The following is a 16,633-nucleotide window of genomic DNA, read 5'->3' as shown; positions in this document are numbered from 1 at the left end:
TAACTATATAGTATATATTTTTTCTCTTCAGTAGGTTATGGATAAAATATGGTCATTCTTATGGTTTAATAAAAATAAATCGATTTTTAGGAAATCACCAGGCGACACTTCATGGTCCCGTGACTCCTCTGGGGGTCCCGTCCCCCACTTTGAGAGCCACTGCTTTAAACTACTTCTATTTCAATGAGCTGAATCAACACTATCTTGACTGTCTTTTGGAGAGGACAACTTAATTGTTTTCTTTTTAACCCGCTTAAATTTGTAAAAGCAATATGTTAACTTAAACTGTGTTGGGACAACGTGAAGGAATTGTGTGGAAGCCTGCATCTTTTACAGTGGATGACATTTACTGTTTGTTCAAACTTATTTAAGATGAACTCAAACAACACAATTCTTGAGTTTTTTTTGGAAAACCTTAATAGTTTTATGTTCAATCCACTTAAATTTGTAAAAGCTATTCAGCTAACTTGATTCCTTGATGTTTTCCCAACACAAATCGATTGTGTGGAACCCAGCATTTTTTACATTGTCAAAAACATTGCAGTTTTACATAAACCATTGATACAATCACAAAGTCCCCTCACATAAACACACAATTAGAATATTGATAGTTACATAATAAAATAAGAAATAAAAAAACTAATATGATAATGATTGTTATTATTATAAAGATCAGAATCAGAAAGAGCTTTATTGGCAGGTCTGTACACATGACAGAAGTACAGTGCAACAGAATGACAGTGACAGGACAAAGACACAGACAATAAAGAAATAAGAATATACAAATATTCAATGTACAAAGATAAAGAAACATAAAAGAATAATAAAATATAATACACACAATACAACTCTATTCATTCAGAGTTTGTAATGTTTCCGACTAGTTTCTCTTTCTCTCTCCAGAATCTGGTCAACAAGGGCTCTTTCATCCGCTCACAGCAGCAGTGACTGTTCCTCCTGTAAAGAAAAGAGAGAACATTTACTCATTCCATCATGATCTTTAGCTAAAACACTGAGAGAATGACATGTTTGTTCAGGACAAGGAGCAAAAAATAGCTCACCATAAAAGGGGTATTTGTGAATTTGATTTAATTATTGTTCAAATTGACTGTATTCACTACAGGATTAATCTGTGAAAATGAATCAATGAATATTCAGAATTATTCATTCCAGTAAAAAGGCTTGTTATGCATATGCTAAAATGTTGTTGTTTGTATTAAAAACAAATAAAATAGTTAAATCTCTCGTTTTAATTAGTCTAATAGTTTTTGTTAATTGTTTCATTAGTTTTTTATTATATTATGTTATAAAATGTTGTTACTTTTTTTTTTATTAGTCATATTTTTAACAATAGCACTCTCATACAAACATTGTAAATTATATTCTTATGGGGTGCACGGTGGTGGAGTGGGTAGCACGTTCACCTCACAGCAAAAACATCGCTGGTTTGAGCCTCGGCTGGGTCAGTTGGCGTTTCTGTGTGGAGTTTGCATGTTCCCCCCTTGTTTGCGTGGGTTTCCTCCGGGTGCTCCGGTTTTCCCCACAAGTCCAAAATCATGGCATAGGTGAATTGGGTAAGCTTAATTGTCCATGGTGTATGTGTGTGTATGAGAGTGTATGGGTGTGTCCCTGTGATGGGTTGCAGCTGGAAGGGCATTTGCTGCTTAAAACATTTGCTGGATAAGTTGGTGGTTCATTCTGCTGTGGTGACCTCAGATTAATCAAGGGACTAAGCCGAAAAGAAAATTACATATATATATATATATATATATATATATATATATATATATATATATATATATATATATATATATATATATGAAATGTTTATATATTATATTAAATTACATAAGTTATTATATAATTTGTAAATGTAAAATATTATAATATTTTATGTTTTTATAATATAAAAACTATTATACAAAAATTGTCACAAATATTTTTCTCTAATGTTTGTTCATGGTTTTTTTTTTATTGAACTTTTTTTTTCTTCTTTTTACTTTTATACCACGAACAATATAAAATTAAAAATACAAAATCAACATTCAGAAAAATAAAAATAATACTATACAACAACAAGCACACAAGAAGGTCGCTGGGTCACTGGTTCGATCCTCGGCTCAGTTGGCGTTTCTGTGTGGAGTTTGCATGTTCTCACTGCGTTCGCGTGGGTTTCATCTGCGTACTCCGGTTTCCCCCACAGTCCAAAGACATGTGGTACAGGTGAATTGGGTAGGCTAAATTGTTCGTAGTGTGTGTGTGTGTGTGTGTGTGTGTGTGTGTGTGTGTGTGTGTGTATGTGTATGTGTGGATGTTTCCCCGAGATAGGTTGCAGCTGGAAGGGCATCCCCTGTGTAAAAACTTGCTGGATAAGTTGGTGGTTCATTCCGCCATGGCCGGGAAGAAAATGAATGAATGACTATACAACAGACAGCCAAAATGCCTTTCAGTTTTCCTCTCCAAATACTGCAAAAAGCTACCCCGTTTCTGATTAAAAGTGTGGGTGGAGTCCTGAAGTCTTGCCAACTTACGTTCATATGTTGCAGTAGAAGTCATCAGCTCAATCCAATCCTTAAACGAGGGAGTATCTGAGTTCTTCCAATTTCGCAGCACCATATATATATAATATTTTAAAGGAATGATAGCCTACAAAGTCTCTTTCTATAAGATGTGTTCATTTCTAATGACAACAGCGCCCTCATGCGATAATAGTTAGAAGTCTGCCTGGGACATCTCATTTACGTTCGACAAGTTTTCAGCTTTATATGTTGAATGTGGACTGTTTAAAGTTAGTTTTTTTTAAAAAAAATTATTGGGACGTTGGCTTTCTTTTCTGGTTGTGTTATTGACTTTGAAAGAAGTCAAATACTCCATCAACGCTCCCTGACATTAGCTCTATAACGTTAATTGTAGGCTAATGCTGTTGTTTGATTTTAATAGATTATCTTGCAATGAAATGTTATTCGTGTCTTGTACACGTATTCCACATTTCATTTAAACCATATAAATGCAGATACGACATGATAAATAAAAACTCGACCCCGGCAGGACTCGAACCTGCAATCTTCTGATCCGAAGTCAGACGCCTTATCCATTAGGCCACGAGGCCTCCGTGAAAGTACGTAAGAAATGTATGGTTATATTTTTACAATTCAATATACGAAACACCACAATTGCGTTAGTAAAGCACTGTATATTACATCTTAACGAATCCGACAAATCAGTCTGTGCCCTGATGACAACAGAGAATCTAAGAAGCGAATTATTAAATCCTACTATGCCTATGAGGATCTCATGAATATTAAACAAGCAATGGTGACGTGGCACTGTAATCTTCCAATCACGTTGCCAAGCCACTGCAGGACCCGAACGAAGTCCCGAACAAGCGCGGCTATTTTTTACATTTTATTTGATCTTCAGTAACTATTCACATTTACATCGTTATTATTATTGTGAAAAAATATCCTCCGATTTAAAGGAAAACAAATAATATTGTTATATATGGTTATCACGTGGCTACAAACCACTGGATGTCGCTGTGAAGAAGTTGAGCTTCAGAAGCCCAGCAGTATTTCTTCGTGTGTCGCTGACAGTAATGTGTGGTGTGTTTGAATGTGTTTGTTTTTGGGTCAGTTGTTGCTTTTGGAAATCAAATGGTGACTTTACAATAAAGTCAGCGGTTTGACAGTACAACAGCATGGGAAACCAGGCGGCGTCATGTTTGTTCTTCGGTGGTTAATCAGGTAACTTATGTTTATGTTTTGTTACTACAATGTAACAGAGTTACAAAAGAGTTCGAGTTCATTAAAGAAAATACGAAATATGATTGAGTAAAGTCATTTAAATAGTTGTCCCTGCACGTATATCTGCAGTAAATAGGCAGAACTATGTGCTTTTACTTTCATATCAGGAAATTAAAAACAGGTAACTGTAATTCAGACCATAAATGAAATTCGAATAATTATATTGTTATATGTGTCATTTAATGCAAGATATAGTTTTTATCTTTTAATTTCTGTTTTAGTTTTTAATGTAAAAGTTGTACACTACCTGACAAAAGTCTTGTCGTTGATCCCAGTTGTAAGAGCAACAAATAATAATGACATTTGTGCTTCCCATTACATTACAAACTACAGGGGAGGGCGAATTCTTCAGCAGGATAGCGCTCCTTCTCAGCAAAGTAGGTCAAGGTGCTCCAGGATTGGCCAGCCCAGTCACCAGTTACGAACATTATTGAGCATGTCTGGAGTAAGATGTAGGAGGCATTGAACATAAATCCAAAGAATCTTGATGAACTCTGGGAGTCCTGCAAGAATGCTGTTTGCCATTCCTGATGACTTTATCAATATGTTATTTGAGTCATTGCAGAGATGTATGGATGCAGTCCTCTAAGCTCATTGGAGTCATACACAATATTCATTCTTTATCCACTGCACCATGTCTTTATATTTTATACTGTATATTATTTCTGTTAAGTAACACGACTTTTGTCTAAGCAAATTCAGACCTTACTGTCCTAATTAAATAATTTAAAAACAAGGCATGATCAAATTTTATTTAGATTTAAATAGGTGTAATCTAGAGACCTTTTTCTTTCATATAAGGCACTTTTGATACTTAATTATATTATTTATTGTTCCTAAAATTTGAATAGGCGACAAGACTTTTGTCAGGTAGTGTATAAGTTTAGCTGTTTTTGCCCTTTTGATTGATTTGTGCTTTCAAAAGCAGTGATTTTGTGGTATCACTAATATATTATTTGAACTTTTATTAATGTTTAAATGAGCTTTATAAATGTAATTTTTCCATCTATAATAACCATTTGTTGTGTATTTATTTTCAAAATGTCTGCTTCCATTTAAATTTATGTTCAGCCTTAGTATTTTAGTTCTTTATTTCAACATTTAGTTCATTATTTATCTATATTTATCTTAAATGAATAAATAATTGATCATTTTAGTTGTAGTTATTTTAGTTAAACTGAATGGAAAAAGTGAAAATAGTTATCAATTGATCTGCGAAATGCATCTGTTTTAATTCTAGTTTTCCAGGATCTTCTGCGAGTCAGTGAGTATGTTTGATTTCATGCTTTAATACGATGCTACGTCTGATATCATGTCACCGGTGGCAGACGTTCGTACGATCTGGCTGTTGGGTAAGAAGATGCTCCACCTCTGTGAAATCCAAACCCCAGCAGGGCTCAGATCAGACCCGCCTGAACCCCCTCAACATACAGATGCTCTCCAGAAACCTGCAGGAGCAGATATTTCGAGGACAGACGCAGGAATACACAGACGAGGATGTTGAACGCAGTATTAGACACTTGGAGCATCATGGACTCTGGGGGAAAGAGACGTCTCTGCTGCCTGACGTCCAGCTCAGATTACCTGAAATGTATGGAAGTAATATTGACGAACACTTCCGATTGCTGGCCCAAAAGCAGAGTCTGCCGTATCTGGAGGCGGCCAGCCAGCTTCAGAAAGCACAGATTCCAGAAATGCCCCAGGAGTGGGCTTGGGAAGTGGGCTGGACTCGGTATGGGGCGGATGGAGAGAGCCAAAAGGTGAATTTCCCAGATGAGAACGCTCTGGTTTTTGATGTGGAGGTCTGCATGGCGGAGGGACACTGTCCTACACTGGCTGTGGCCCTTTCTCCTACTGCATGGTGAGTTTTGTTTAATTAATTTTTAAGACCAAACACTGCGAGCTAGGGCTGCACAATATATTGTTTTAGCATCGATATGGCGATGTGATCATCCGCTGTAATCACATTGCAGGATTTGCAGTGTTGAGTCTGTATTAAATGTACCATTTGCATGTGTTTTTGAGGCCTGTGAGTGTATGAGGATTTTAAAAGCATTCAGGTATATGAAATCGTACTGTTAGTAACTTTAATAATGATTGATTATATTGAATTATTTTTATATCTATTATATAATTACTCTACCTGAATACCGTTGGACTCGGAAAATGATTAAACCCTGTTTTAATTGTAACTTTTTTTATTGTAATTGTTTATGCTTTAAATTTGTTTATGAGATTGTGTGCTGATACACTCCCCTACAGAATCATCCCGATCAATCAAAATTTATAAACTATTTCCAAATAGAGCTATTCCATGGGGGATGTAACCTGCAAAAACAATATATAAATGCACAAAAAACTATGAAATGCAATAAAAAGGTAAATAAATTCATAAATTCCTGCATAAATAAAACAATAACTAACTAAATATACAAATAAATAAACAATTGAGCAGATAAATCCATAAATTCCAGCATATATAAAACAATAAATAAATATGCAAGTAAATAAATAAATGAGAAAATAAATCCATAAATTCCTGCAAAAATAAGTAAATATGCAAATAAATAAATTCCTGCATAAATAAAACAATAACTAAAAAATGTGCAAATAAATAAATAAATGAGTGAATAAATCCATGAATTTCGGCATAAATGAAACTCTAAATAAATAAATAAATAAATATGCAAATAAATAAATAAGTTAGTAAATAAATTCATAAATTCCTGCGTAATAAACAATAACTAATTAAATATGCAAATAAATAAATAGGTAAATTCATAAATTCCTGCATAAATAAAACAATAACTAAATAAACATGCAAATAAATTAATAAATGAGTAGATAAATCCATAAATTCCTGCATAAATAAAGCAATAAATAAATAAATATGAAAATAAATAAATAAATTAATGAATTCCCACATAAATAAAACAATAACTATCTAAATATGCAAATAAATAAATCAATTAATAAATTCCTGCATAAATAAAACAATAAATTAATAAATATGCAAATAAATACATAAATGTATCTAAAAAAATCCAGCATAAATATACTAATAAACAAACAATTGAGCAGATAAATCCATAAATTCCTGCATAAATAAAACAATAAATAAATATGCAAGTAAATAAATAAATGAGAAAATAAATCTATATATTCCTGCATAAATACGAAATTTGCAAATAAACAAATTCCTGCATAAATAAAACAATAATTAAATAAATATGCAAATAAATAAGTAATAAAATTAATAAATTCCACTATAAATAAAACAATAACTATATAAATATGCTAATAAATAAATAAATGAGTAAATAAATCCATATATTCCTGCACAAATAAAACAATAACTAAATAAATATTCAAATAGATAAATGAGTAAATAAATCCACACATTTCTGCATAAATAAAACAATAGATAAATAAATATGAAAATAAATAAATAAATGTGTATAGAAATTCACAAATTCCTGCATAAATAATTAATAGTTCGGACAGGTAAATAATCTAATAAATTTCACAAATGTTGAAGGAATAAGAAAATGCTGAACTGAAAGTTTATTCCCCCCTTTCAAATGTTTGTTCATTCTTGAATGTAGTTCTGTATTTACTTTTCCTCAGCTCAGCATGCTAATGAGAGTGTCTATCAATCATCAGAAGGCGGTCTTTATGCCATCATTGGTTGATTGTTACATCATTAATTTACTTCTAGTCAACTGTACTTCAGATTTGACGTTGGAGATCTTGCAGTGTGACTATTGCGAATGTATCGATGCTGAATGGATGTATTGTGCAGCCCTAAATCTTTTTCGTCTCTCACCAACAGGTCAAATTTTAGCTTTGATTCCAAACTAATAGTTTTTTTGTATTTTGTATTTGAGGTACTCGTGGTGCAGTCACAGGCTGGTGGAGGATCGGTATGCCTGGTCAAGTGACCTGTCGCTGGCTGATCTCATCCCGCTGGAAACCCTCGCAAACTCCAGCCAGCCGAGGGGCGGTGAGTGGAAGGAGCGGCTCGTGGTTGGACACAATGTGAGCTTTGACCGGGCACACATTAAAGAGCAGTACTTACTCAAGGTGACATTAATTTCTTAATTTGATTCTTGGGATGCAACAATAGTCAAATTCTTTGGTCTTTAAAATTAAGAAATTAGGACATATTGTACATAAAAGGTTTCCCAGAGATAGGTTGCGGCTTGAAGGGCATCCACTGCGTAAAAACTTCCTGGATAAGTAAATGAATGAATGTACGTAAAAGGCTGGTTTATACTTCTGCGTCGAGTGATCAAACACAGAGCTTGCAATGTGCGCTATGCGTCGTTCATCTGCGACCGCTCTAAGGCTACAGCAGAGCATACGCGTGAGCTTGAAGCAAAAGTCTAAATCAGCCTGAAAGTGTGCCAAACTGGGGTTCACACTGGAACTGCATGGAGTTTGATTGAACTAAAAATAAATAATACAAGTAAATCAAATTAAATTAAATAAATTAAGAACTCAAATGAAATAGTATTGCATTATTGAGTATAATAATCATGTAAAACAATACAATATTGTATATTAATTAGTAATTGTAATATATAAATAATACAGAGATAATTTTAATGATAGAGAATTATTGTAACACAAATATTTCAGCTTTAATAATGATTTTTCAAAAGGTGGATGAAAAACCTAAACATGAACATAATAAATAATCTCTAAAAGTTAACTAAAATGAAAGAAAATTTATCTGGGGATATAAAATAAAATATTAAAACACAACATTCATTTATAAAATAGCAATAAAATTAAATAAAAATATTAACTGCATCAGTTAAAGACATAACAATGACACATAACAGCATTTATTAATCACATTGTTTAGTAGTCAGTTTCTGCATTCATTAATTCATCAAGTTGTGTTTGTTATTGTAAGATTATGCACAATGAACTGTGAGCAATGAACAATTGAAGAGTTCAGATGCAAAAACCGTCTGAAATTTCCATTGAAAATTAATTTTCTTAGTCTCCTTTGTTTTATGTTGAGTTATTTAACTTCAAAGACCATGAAAGGGAACTATTATTTGCCATAAAAATGGTATTACTTAAACTACATTCAGGAGCCTAATAAAAAAAAGCTCATTTTATAAGGAAATTTCAGACAGCATTTAAAGGTTTTTGCATCTTCAATTGTATTTTATTCCTTATTTAAGTATGCTAAAGCATTAAATCTTAGCATGCACAACCCAATATCCAATAATAATAAAGGCTATAGAGTACACAAGGCGTGTCACTCATATAGTTTTGAATGGGGAAAAGTGTAACGGTCAATATGGCGATTGAAGCCCCGCCTTGTAGTACAGGAGCCAATCACCAATCTCTATAGACTGATGAGTCTCTGTGGGAGGGGCTCGGACCAGACGTGAGTTGCTGTAGATTTTGTGCGATTCGAATGTTCAGAAATGAAACTGAAGACACAGTTGTTGTATTATTTTATTGGTGATTCCTAATATGAACTCTAATGGTAAGCTCAGCAAGCAGTTTTGGAGATTTTAATGTTTCCCCATTCAAACAGAATGCCTGAGCATACTGACCAAGAGGCGTTTCAGAGATGGCCGCCAAGTGAAATGACTTGCCTTAAAAGGACTTTGATATTGATTCTGATTTTAAAAATAATAACATTGGCTGATGTTTTGTGAAACTGATATATCATGCATGTCCTTTTGGGTTGGTCTAGGGCTCCAAGATGCGTTTTCTAGACACAATGAGTCTCCACATGGCGATCTCAGGCCTGACAGGGTTTCAGCGCTCGCTTTGGATGGCCAGCAAATACGGCAAGAGAAAAGGCCTACAGGAAGTGAAGGAGCACATGAAACGCCTCGGCCGACGACCAGAGGGACCAAAGGTTTGTCAGCTCACAGCTGTTGTCAGATCAGCAGTCATACATTATAGCACTGCCACCGGCACCTTCTATTGTGGTTAAAGGAAACTTTTTACTAAAATAAAAAAGGAAAATTAAATGTAATATATGTGTTATGTGAGAATACTTTCTTCAAAAATGGCATCATTTTATTACTTATTTCAATAATCTGGATATCCTGGATATGGATTGAAGTTGGATAAATGGGTACAACTGTAATTTTGGGGGGGTTAGATAAAAATTAATTAGATAAAAAAATCTAATTAATTTCATGAAACTATTAGAATGAGCATATTTTATTTATATGCTACATTTTTTCCATTAGAATGGGACCCCTGGGGTCTCATTATGTTTGATTAAAGACAGCAATAGGGTTAGATGCAGCAGATTGACCAGGGTAAACTTTGACACCTCACATACATTAAAATTAAATACAGGCCACAACTGAACATGGAGGATGACCCTCGAGTGACGTTCTCAAAAATTAAACAAGGAATAGACTTATAGTATAGAATATTTAGGATATAGAATAGAATTATTAGTGTGTATGAGCCTTTTTGCGTTTGCAAGGTTTGTATATTTATAATCACCTTAGAGGATATTGGGGCTCACAGGCTGAAATGTTTGGGAACCCCTGGTCTATGTTACTGCGTTCAGGGAATTTCTTTGGAATAGTAATTATAAGGTTTTGAATATTATAAAATGCAATAATTTTTGCAATAAAAAAAATTGAACAGCAATAAGAATAATTTTTAAAACAAAAATTATAAAATGCAATATGCAATAAATTATTTTAATATTATTTATTTGAAAATAATTTTTCATTTTTTTTATTTTTCTCTTCATGGGATTTCTTTGGAATGGCGATATGGGGCTTAAATGTTAAGAAATGGAAAATGCAATATTTTTTGCCAATAAAAAGTTACACTAAACAACAACATTGACAAATAATAATAAAAATAACAATGTTTAATTAGCAATATTGAAGACCAGCAATGAATTGTATGCATTTTCTCCTGCAGATTGGCTCATGGGAATGGGTTAATATCAGCAGTATTAATAACCTCGCTGATGTTCATGCCCTCTATGTGGGAGGAGATCCTCTGATGAAAGAATCTAGGGAGTTGTTCGTGAAGGGCAGCATGTCTGACATTAGGGGAAACTTTCAGGTAAGCAAATTATTTATTTTTTTTAAGGGGAATATTACATAACTTTAAGTCAGTGTGGCCTTGTAGTCTTTATTCACCTTTCCCTCAATCATCATTGTGTTTATCGGTGCAGGGGCGGGATCAACCTGTCACTTAAATCCACCAATAGCAAACTGCAACCATCCAATCATTTCCCTTTAAACAAAATCAAGCCCCGGCCTTAATTATTATCTAGTTTGAGGAGTTGTTTCACTGCTATTTTCATGCTGATTTAAAAAGACCCAACAAATTGTCTAAACTACATAAACAAGTTTTCGTGAATGAATGGAAGTATGAATACATCTCTGTTTGCTGTGCTTTAGGAGCTGATGCAGTACTGTGCCCTTGATGTATTGGCCACTCAGGAGGTCTTCACTCAACAGCTTCCCCTCTTTATGGAGCGGTAGGACACTTTGACTTTATATGTAAAAATGTATATAAAGTTTATAAATAACTATACTATAATATACATTGTTCTTTGGATTGCCCAGTTTTTAATATTATGAGTGTGTGGAATTTTATTAAGACAAACTTTGAAAGAAATGTAAAGGTAAACTTTTATGTTTTTGTTAATTAAAAGTACTTTAAAAGAATGTTTTGTAAACATGCATTTACTTATAAAGACTATACAGTTTGAATGAATGAATTGAAATTATAAGAGCAAAAAGAGAGTTTTTGTTTGTCATAAGATATGATGTTGTTAAAGTGGTGGTCCACTACAATATCATATTTTAAACTTTAGTCGATGTGTAATGTAGCTGGGTGAACAGAAACAGCATCTCTGAATGTAAAAAGTTCAATGCAAGGGAGACCTTGGCTTTTACAGATATAGCTTAGCAAAGCCTACAATGAACGAAGTTTGGGGATGACAAAAAATACATCCGGGTCAGCGAGATCACAAAGATATTTTTACTGGGCACACACACTGCGCATCTAAGGGGCATGGCCAGAGGCGCTATAATGTTACAGCAGAGAAAGCTAAAGTGCTGTCTAAACGCCATTTTAACAGAGCTTCTTCTATTTCTCTATTTGGGCGTCCAAAGGACACGACACAAAGACAGAAGAGAAGTACTTACAGTTTAATATTAATTATGTTCCAGAGAATTATAAAATGCAAGCATTTGACAAAGCACAGCTTCCAGAATCTCACCCAGTTGAGATCTGGTTTCGGTTAAAATCACCTCAAAGGAGCAGCTCCAACAAGCAGAAGCTGTGGATTGTTAGCCACAACCTGTAAGTGGTTTTATTTGTTAAAATTGATTATGACATGCACAGTGTCTAGCGTTAACGGTATGCTGTAGCAAAGATGTAAACAGCAGGAAATGCTGTTTGGCACCGCTAACAATTTAGCTACAAATTCATATTTATCAGTCAAACCATTGTAAACACTGTCTCTCTATAGGCAGCTTTTCTGTGCATTCTACATCTCAGATAATGAAATCACAAAGGATATGTGAACGATTTCTTACACATGCATATTCCGAATATATGTGAGAGACGTCATGTAATGTGTTGAGTTAAAAAAAATGCAGGATAGTTCATGTTGCAGCATTGCTCTGCAATGTGAGGAGTGTGGTTTTCCTGAATATCAGCACATGTGAACATGATTACAGATGTTCAGGGTATAATAAACAAAGTCTATAATCTGTCAGTTATAGACTTCTATATTTCAGACAGTAATTTTTTCTAAAGTTTTCCCCAAAAAGTAGTTTTAAAAAAGCCAGAACGGAACATTTTAACAGATCACTCCTTAAAAGGAAAGCTCACCCAAATACTCAGCTTTTCCCCAGCATTCATCATAATTTCTTGGTTTGTGCATAACTGAAGAAGGAAATTCATAAATATTTAGAGCCACTTGAGTGAGTAAATGCTGAGGATTTTATTTTTGGGTGTACTGTCCCTTTAAAAGAGAAATGTGTCATTACCTACTGGTTTTTGTGCCAGATGTATAAATCACATAAACGCTCAATCCAGAACAATATAGAGATCTCATTGTGTCACTATTGCACATTATTTTTAACCCTTGTGTGCTGTTAAGGATTTTTTTTTTCCCCACTCTGAGAGAAAATGGTTTTCCTCACTCTTATTTCTGAGTCTCAATTTGGCCTTTCTCTGCTTTCAGCATATGGAAACATTTTTACTGGCAAGTCATATTTTGTGAAAATGCTTCAAAGACTCGACAATAAACTCTGCAAACTTACTACCTTTTATGTTGGTGCCTATTTTTTGCCCTATTTTAAAGTCAATGTTTCAAAAACATTTTTTGATTGCAAAGCCATGATACCATATAATCATGCATTCTTGCTTGCTTGTGGTTTTGCCTGTTGGGAAGAGGTACAATTTAGCATTTTTACTGTTGATCATGAGTTACAGTGCAAAGAAAAGAGTAGTTTCTACCTTTATATGGAGTATAGTGTGTGTGAAAGTGTAAGAGCAGGGTTTCTGCAGGGTCTTATAAAGTCTTAAATTTCCAACGGCAGTGGGAAAGGAGGACAGTTTTTGTTAGAAGGTTTCAAAAAACCTGAGGGATGAGTTTGTTAAAATCAAAAGAGGCCATACAAAAGTGACCCAGGTACACAATAAAGAAATATGTTATCCCACCATTTATAGGTCTTACACCGATGTGTATATATTACAGTTTTGAATAAAAATATAATTAAGGAACAAATTATTTCTTTGATAACTGGAAAGGAATATTCAAACATATCGGTTTACAATATACTGATGGTCTGTTTTTCTAGGCTTTATTGATGATAATGGTCAGGAATGTTGGACCGTTATTGCCTTTTTAGCTTATAAGTAGAGGACAGAAACTAACCAGCCAGTAATGTGTCAGTTGTTGAGTGGGCAAAAAAAAAGCGTCAGTATTTTTTTGTAAGTGTAATTTAAGAAAATGTTATTCTTATTGTAGAGCAACCAATGTTCTGTAGTCATTAATATTTAACTTTAATAGGTTGAATTGTTCAAGATATAAACAAAAGCAAGTGATGCCTCAAAGTTTGATTTAAAAAAAAAAAAACTTGAATGGTCATAAAATCTTTACAATCATTAAAATAAATGATAAAATAATTATTAAAAAAATAATAATAAAAAATTATAAAAATAATTAAATAATTAATAATTAAAAATAATAATACAATAATTAGTTTAAAAATCCAGAGCGGTATTAATGATATGACGTAGTTCCGGAAACGTCCTACTTCGCTGTTTATATGTCTGACTTTATGGTGGCTTTCTTTTGACCACCCCTGTCATTTTAAAGAGTTTCGTCCGTTTGAGGTGTCAGCGAAGTCAGCGAAGGTGCGTGATGTGGCTCCAGGCGAAAGTATAAATCCACCTTAAGATTTTTTATTTATTTATTTATTTATTTTTTCTGTAGCTAAATGGTACATCTAACCTGTCTTCAGTACTGTTCAATTTGAATACATTTGTTTTTTTTCCCACTAATTTTGTGATTTTGCATTTTCTCTTTATGTGTTTGCATGTTTTTTTATTTTGTGATATGCAGTAGGTCCTAAATTCAATACTTAATGCTCTTAAAAAGGTCTTAAAAAGTCTTAAATTTAACATTAAGAGATCTGCAGAAACCCTGAAGAGAGACCTTTGTGCACTTATCTTAAAATGTCTTAGAAAATTAAGATAAAAACCTCAGAAGCTCTCAGAACATGGTAAACATAGTAAGTGTATTAATGCACACACACTGCAATCTGTTGTTTAACTCCAAAGACCTCCATATAAAATCCTGAAACTTTTTTTGCACAGGCCTATCTAAAGGGTTAATGCTGCTAACTGATGATCGATAGTAAAATTTACAAATTGTATCTCCTTCCACCAATCAGGCATGTATGGTTATATGCAGTCAAGGCTTTTCAACTAAAAAAGGTCATTATAATGGAAGTCAATCAGGGAAAAAACAGCCACCAACATAACGAATGGGTAGTAAATTTAAACAATACACAAGGGTCAAGCTAGTTGTCACTCATGTCTCGTTGAATTTTTCCAGGTGTCCTCATCCAGTGACTCTTGCTGGTATGCTGGAAATGGGCGTGTGCTATCTTCCTGTCAATCACAACTGGAGGCGGTACTTAGAAGATGCCCAGGCCACCTATGAAGAGCTGCAGAGAGAGATGAAGAAATCTCTGATGATTCTGGCTGATGACGCCTGCCAGTTACTGCAGGATGATCGGTAAACATGCGCTCCTTAACCTTCATAATAACCATGTGACAAATAGAGCCTTTGAAGGAAATGTAGCCACTTTAAAAGACCATACAGTTCGTTTGTTTAGATAGAACTAAAAGATTTCAGTGCTCAATATATTAATGATTATTGGTGTGCTGGGCAGGTATAAAGATGACCCCTGGCTGTGGGACTTGGATTGGGACGTTCAGGAATTTAAACAGAAGAAAGTGCCTGTAAGTAAGAAGAAAGCCAAACAGGAGGCTGAAGCAACCGAAGCTGCAAATGACAGTGAAGCCATAGACTGGCCTGAGGGTAAAGGCTTCTGTTATTTCCCGTTACATCATTCATTATGATTGTGTGTTTTTATTGCTTCGACTTAATAAACACATTTGCTTCCGATTTAGCAGTAGCCGACTTAAAAGATGAAAGTTTCAAAGTTTTTCTTATAAGAAAAATAAAATGAATATGATTATATTAAAGGGCACCTATCATGTCCCTTTTTAGACGATGCAAAATAGGTCTCTGAGAGTGTGTATGTGAAGTTTCAGCTCAAAATACCACACAAATAATGTTTCATCACTCTTTAAAACTGTCCATTTTAGGCTTTGATCCTAATTGTGGCATTTTGGTGACTGTTGCTTTAAATTAAAATGAGATTGTGCTCTTTTCAAAAGAGGGCGGAGCTACAAATGCCTGTGTGTCAGCATAGTGGCAGATTCAAAAACAAGACTTACATTGTATGCTAATGAGGGAGAGATTGTCACTAATGGGTGGAGCTTTCCCCCTCTGATGGCACGCACAAAGGGAGAAGGTCATTTAAAGTATTATCATCTTTGGTGTTTCAGATCCAGGTCCTCCGTTGGAAGAAGAGGAGGGAGATTCAGACCCACGAAGAGAGCTTTTACAGCGGCTGAAGGAGACGGTAAGCTGCCTGCCGAAGAGGAGACAACACTTACCTGCCCATCCCAGGTGAGCCGCACTCCTGTTACCTCATCAGAGGGAAATCACACTTAGCATTGGACCTGGGTATTGATTCAGATTCACATGCTTGTGACATTTTTAATACCTGTTCAAACATTTTTGAAGTGATGTTTATTGGAGAGAAGATTTATTACAACACATTTTTAATGTTAAATTTCGAATAACTGTTACGAATTAAATTAAAAATCCTTAATCAAAAAGAGGTTTAACCAAAACGTAGCAAGATAACAGAGATTAAAAATGTAATAAATAAACTAAAATCACAACCACTGAGAATTAACAAGAAAATATGATTTATTTACAGAAAATAAGGAGCAAAAATAACATTGGGAGGGGTTCAGCCAAAATAAATGACAATAAACCAAGCTAACTAAATTAGAATAAACTTCCCTGGAAAATAGATAATGAAATAAAATACAGAAAACATACCTCCCTATTAACAAACAGGAGAAAAGGAAAATAATAAATAAAAGGCACCAAACCTCCCTACCATGCTCCAAGCCAGACAGGGAGACAGAAAACCGGGTTTCTCTGGTTAGACTTCACATCGGCATCTAAGAGACATCAGCAACAAACA

General features: G+C 34.1%; 1 protein-coding gene and 1 non-coding gene across 13 annotated transcripts in view; one reads left to right on the top strand and one right to left on the bottom strand.

Annotated features, from left to right (window-relative positions):
- Nucleotides 1–16,633, top strand: part of polg (polymerase (DNA directed), gamma) — a 44,369-nt gene that overhangs the window by 6,318 nt on the left and 21,418 nt on the right. The window contains exons 1-10 of one of the 12 annotated variants that reach the window (XM_087311709.1): nt 3,583–3,743; nt 5,044–5,067; nt 5,195–5,664; nt 7,691–7,841; nt 9,526–9,693; nt 10,731–10,877; nt 11,219–11,298; nt 14,899–15,081; nt 15,239–15,387; nt 15,921–16,044. In XM_087311709.1, coding sequence (XP_087167835.1) covers nt 5,237–5,664; nt 7,691–7,841; nt 9,526–9,693; nt 10,731–10,877; nt 11,219–11,298; nt 14,899–15,081; nt 15,239–15,387; nt 15,921–16,044 — 1,430 coding nt within the window. In that variant the 5' untranslated portion in view covers nt 3,583–3,743; nt 5,044–5,067; nt 5,195–5,236. Of the gene's footprint in view, nt 1–3,582; nt 3,744–5,043; nt 5,665–7,690; nt 7,887–9,525; nt 9,694–10,730; nt 10,878–11,218; nt 11,299–14,898; nt 15,082–15,238; nt 15,388–15,920; nt 16,045–16,633 lie in introns of those variants that run through there. The other 11 variants (XM_087311712.1, XM_087311706.1, XM_087311705.1 and 8 more) reach the window with 11 other exon arrangements.
- Nucleotides 3,037–3,109, bottom strand: trnar-ucg (transfer RNA arginine (anticodon UCG)). Its single transcript has one exon. It is a non-coding gene; the product is annotated as a tRNA-Arg (tRNA).

Source organism: Danio rerio, chromosome 25, assembly GCF_052040795.2.
Source record: "Danio rerio strain M-AB ecotype USA chromosome 25, GRCz13ab, whole genome shotgun sequence".
In the NCBI taxonomy this organism is placed as follows: domain Eukaryota; kingdom Metazoa; phylum Chordata; class Actinopteri; order Cypriniformes; family Danionidae; genus Danio; species Danio rerio.
The sequence above is the reverse complement of the archived record's forward strand: the minus strand, read 5'-3'. Positions and strand labels throughout refer to the sequence as shown.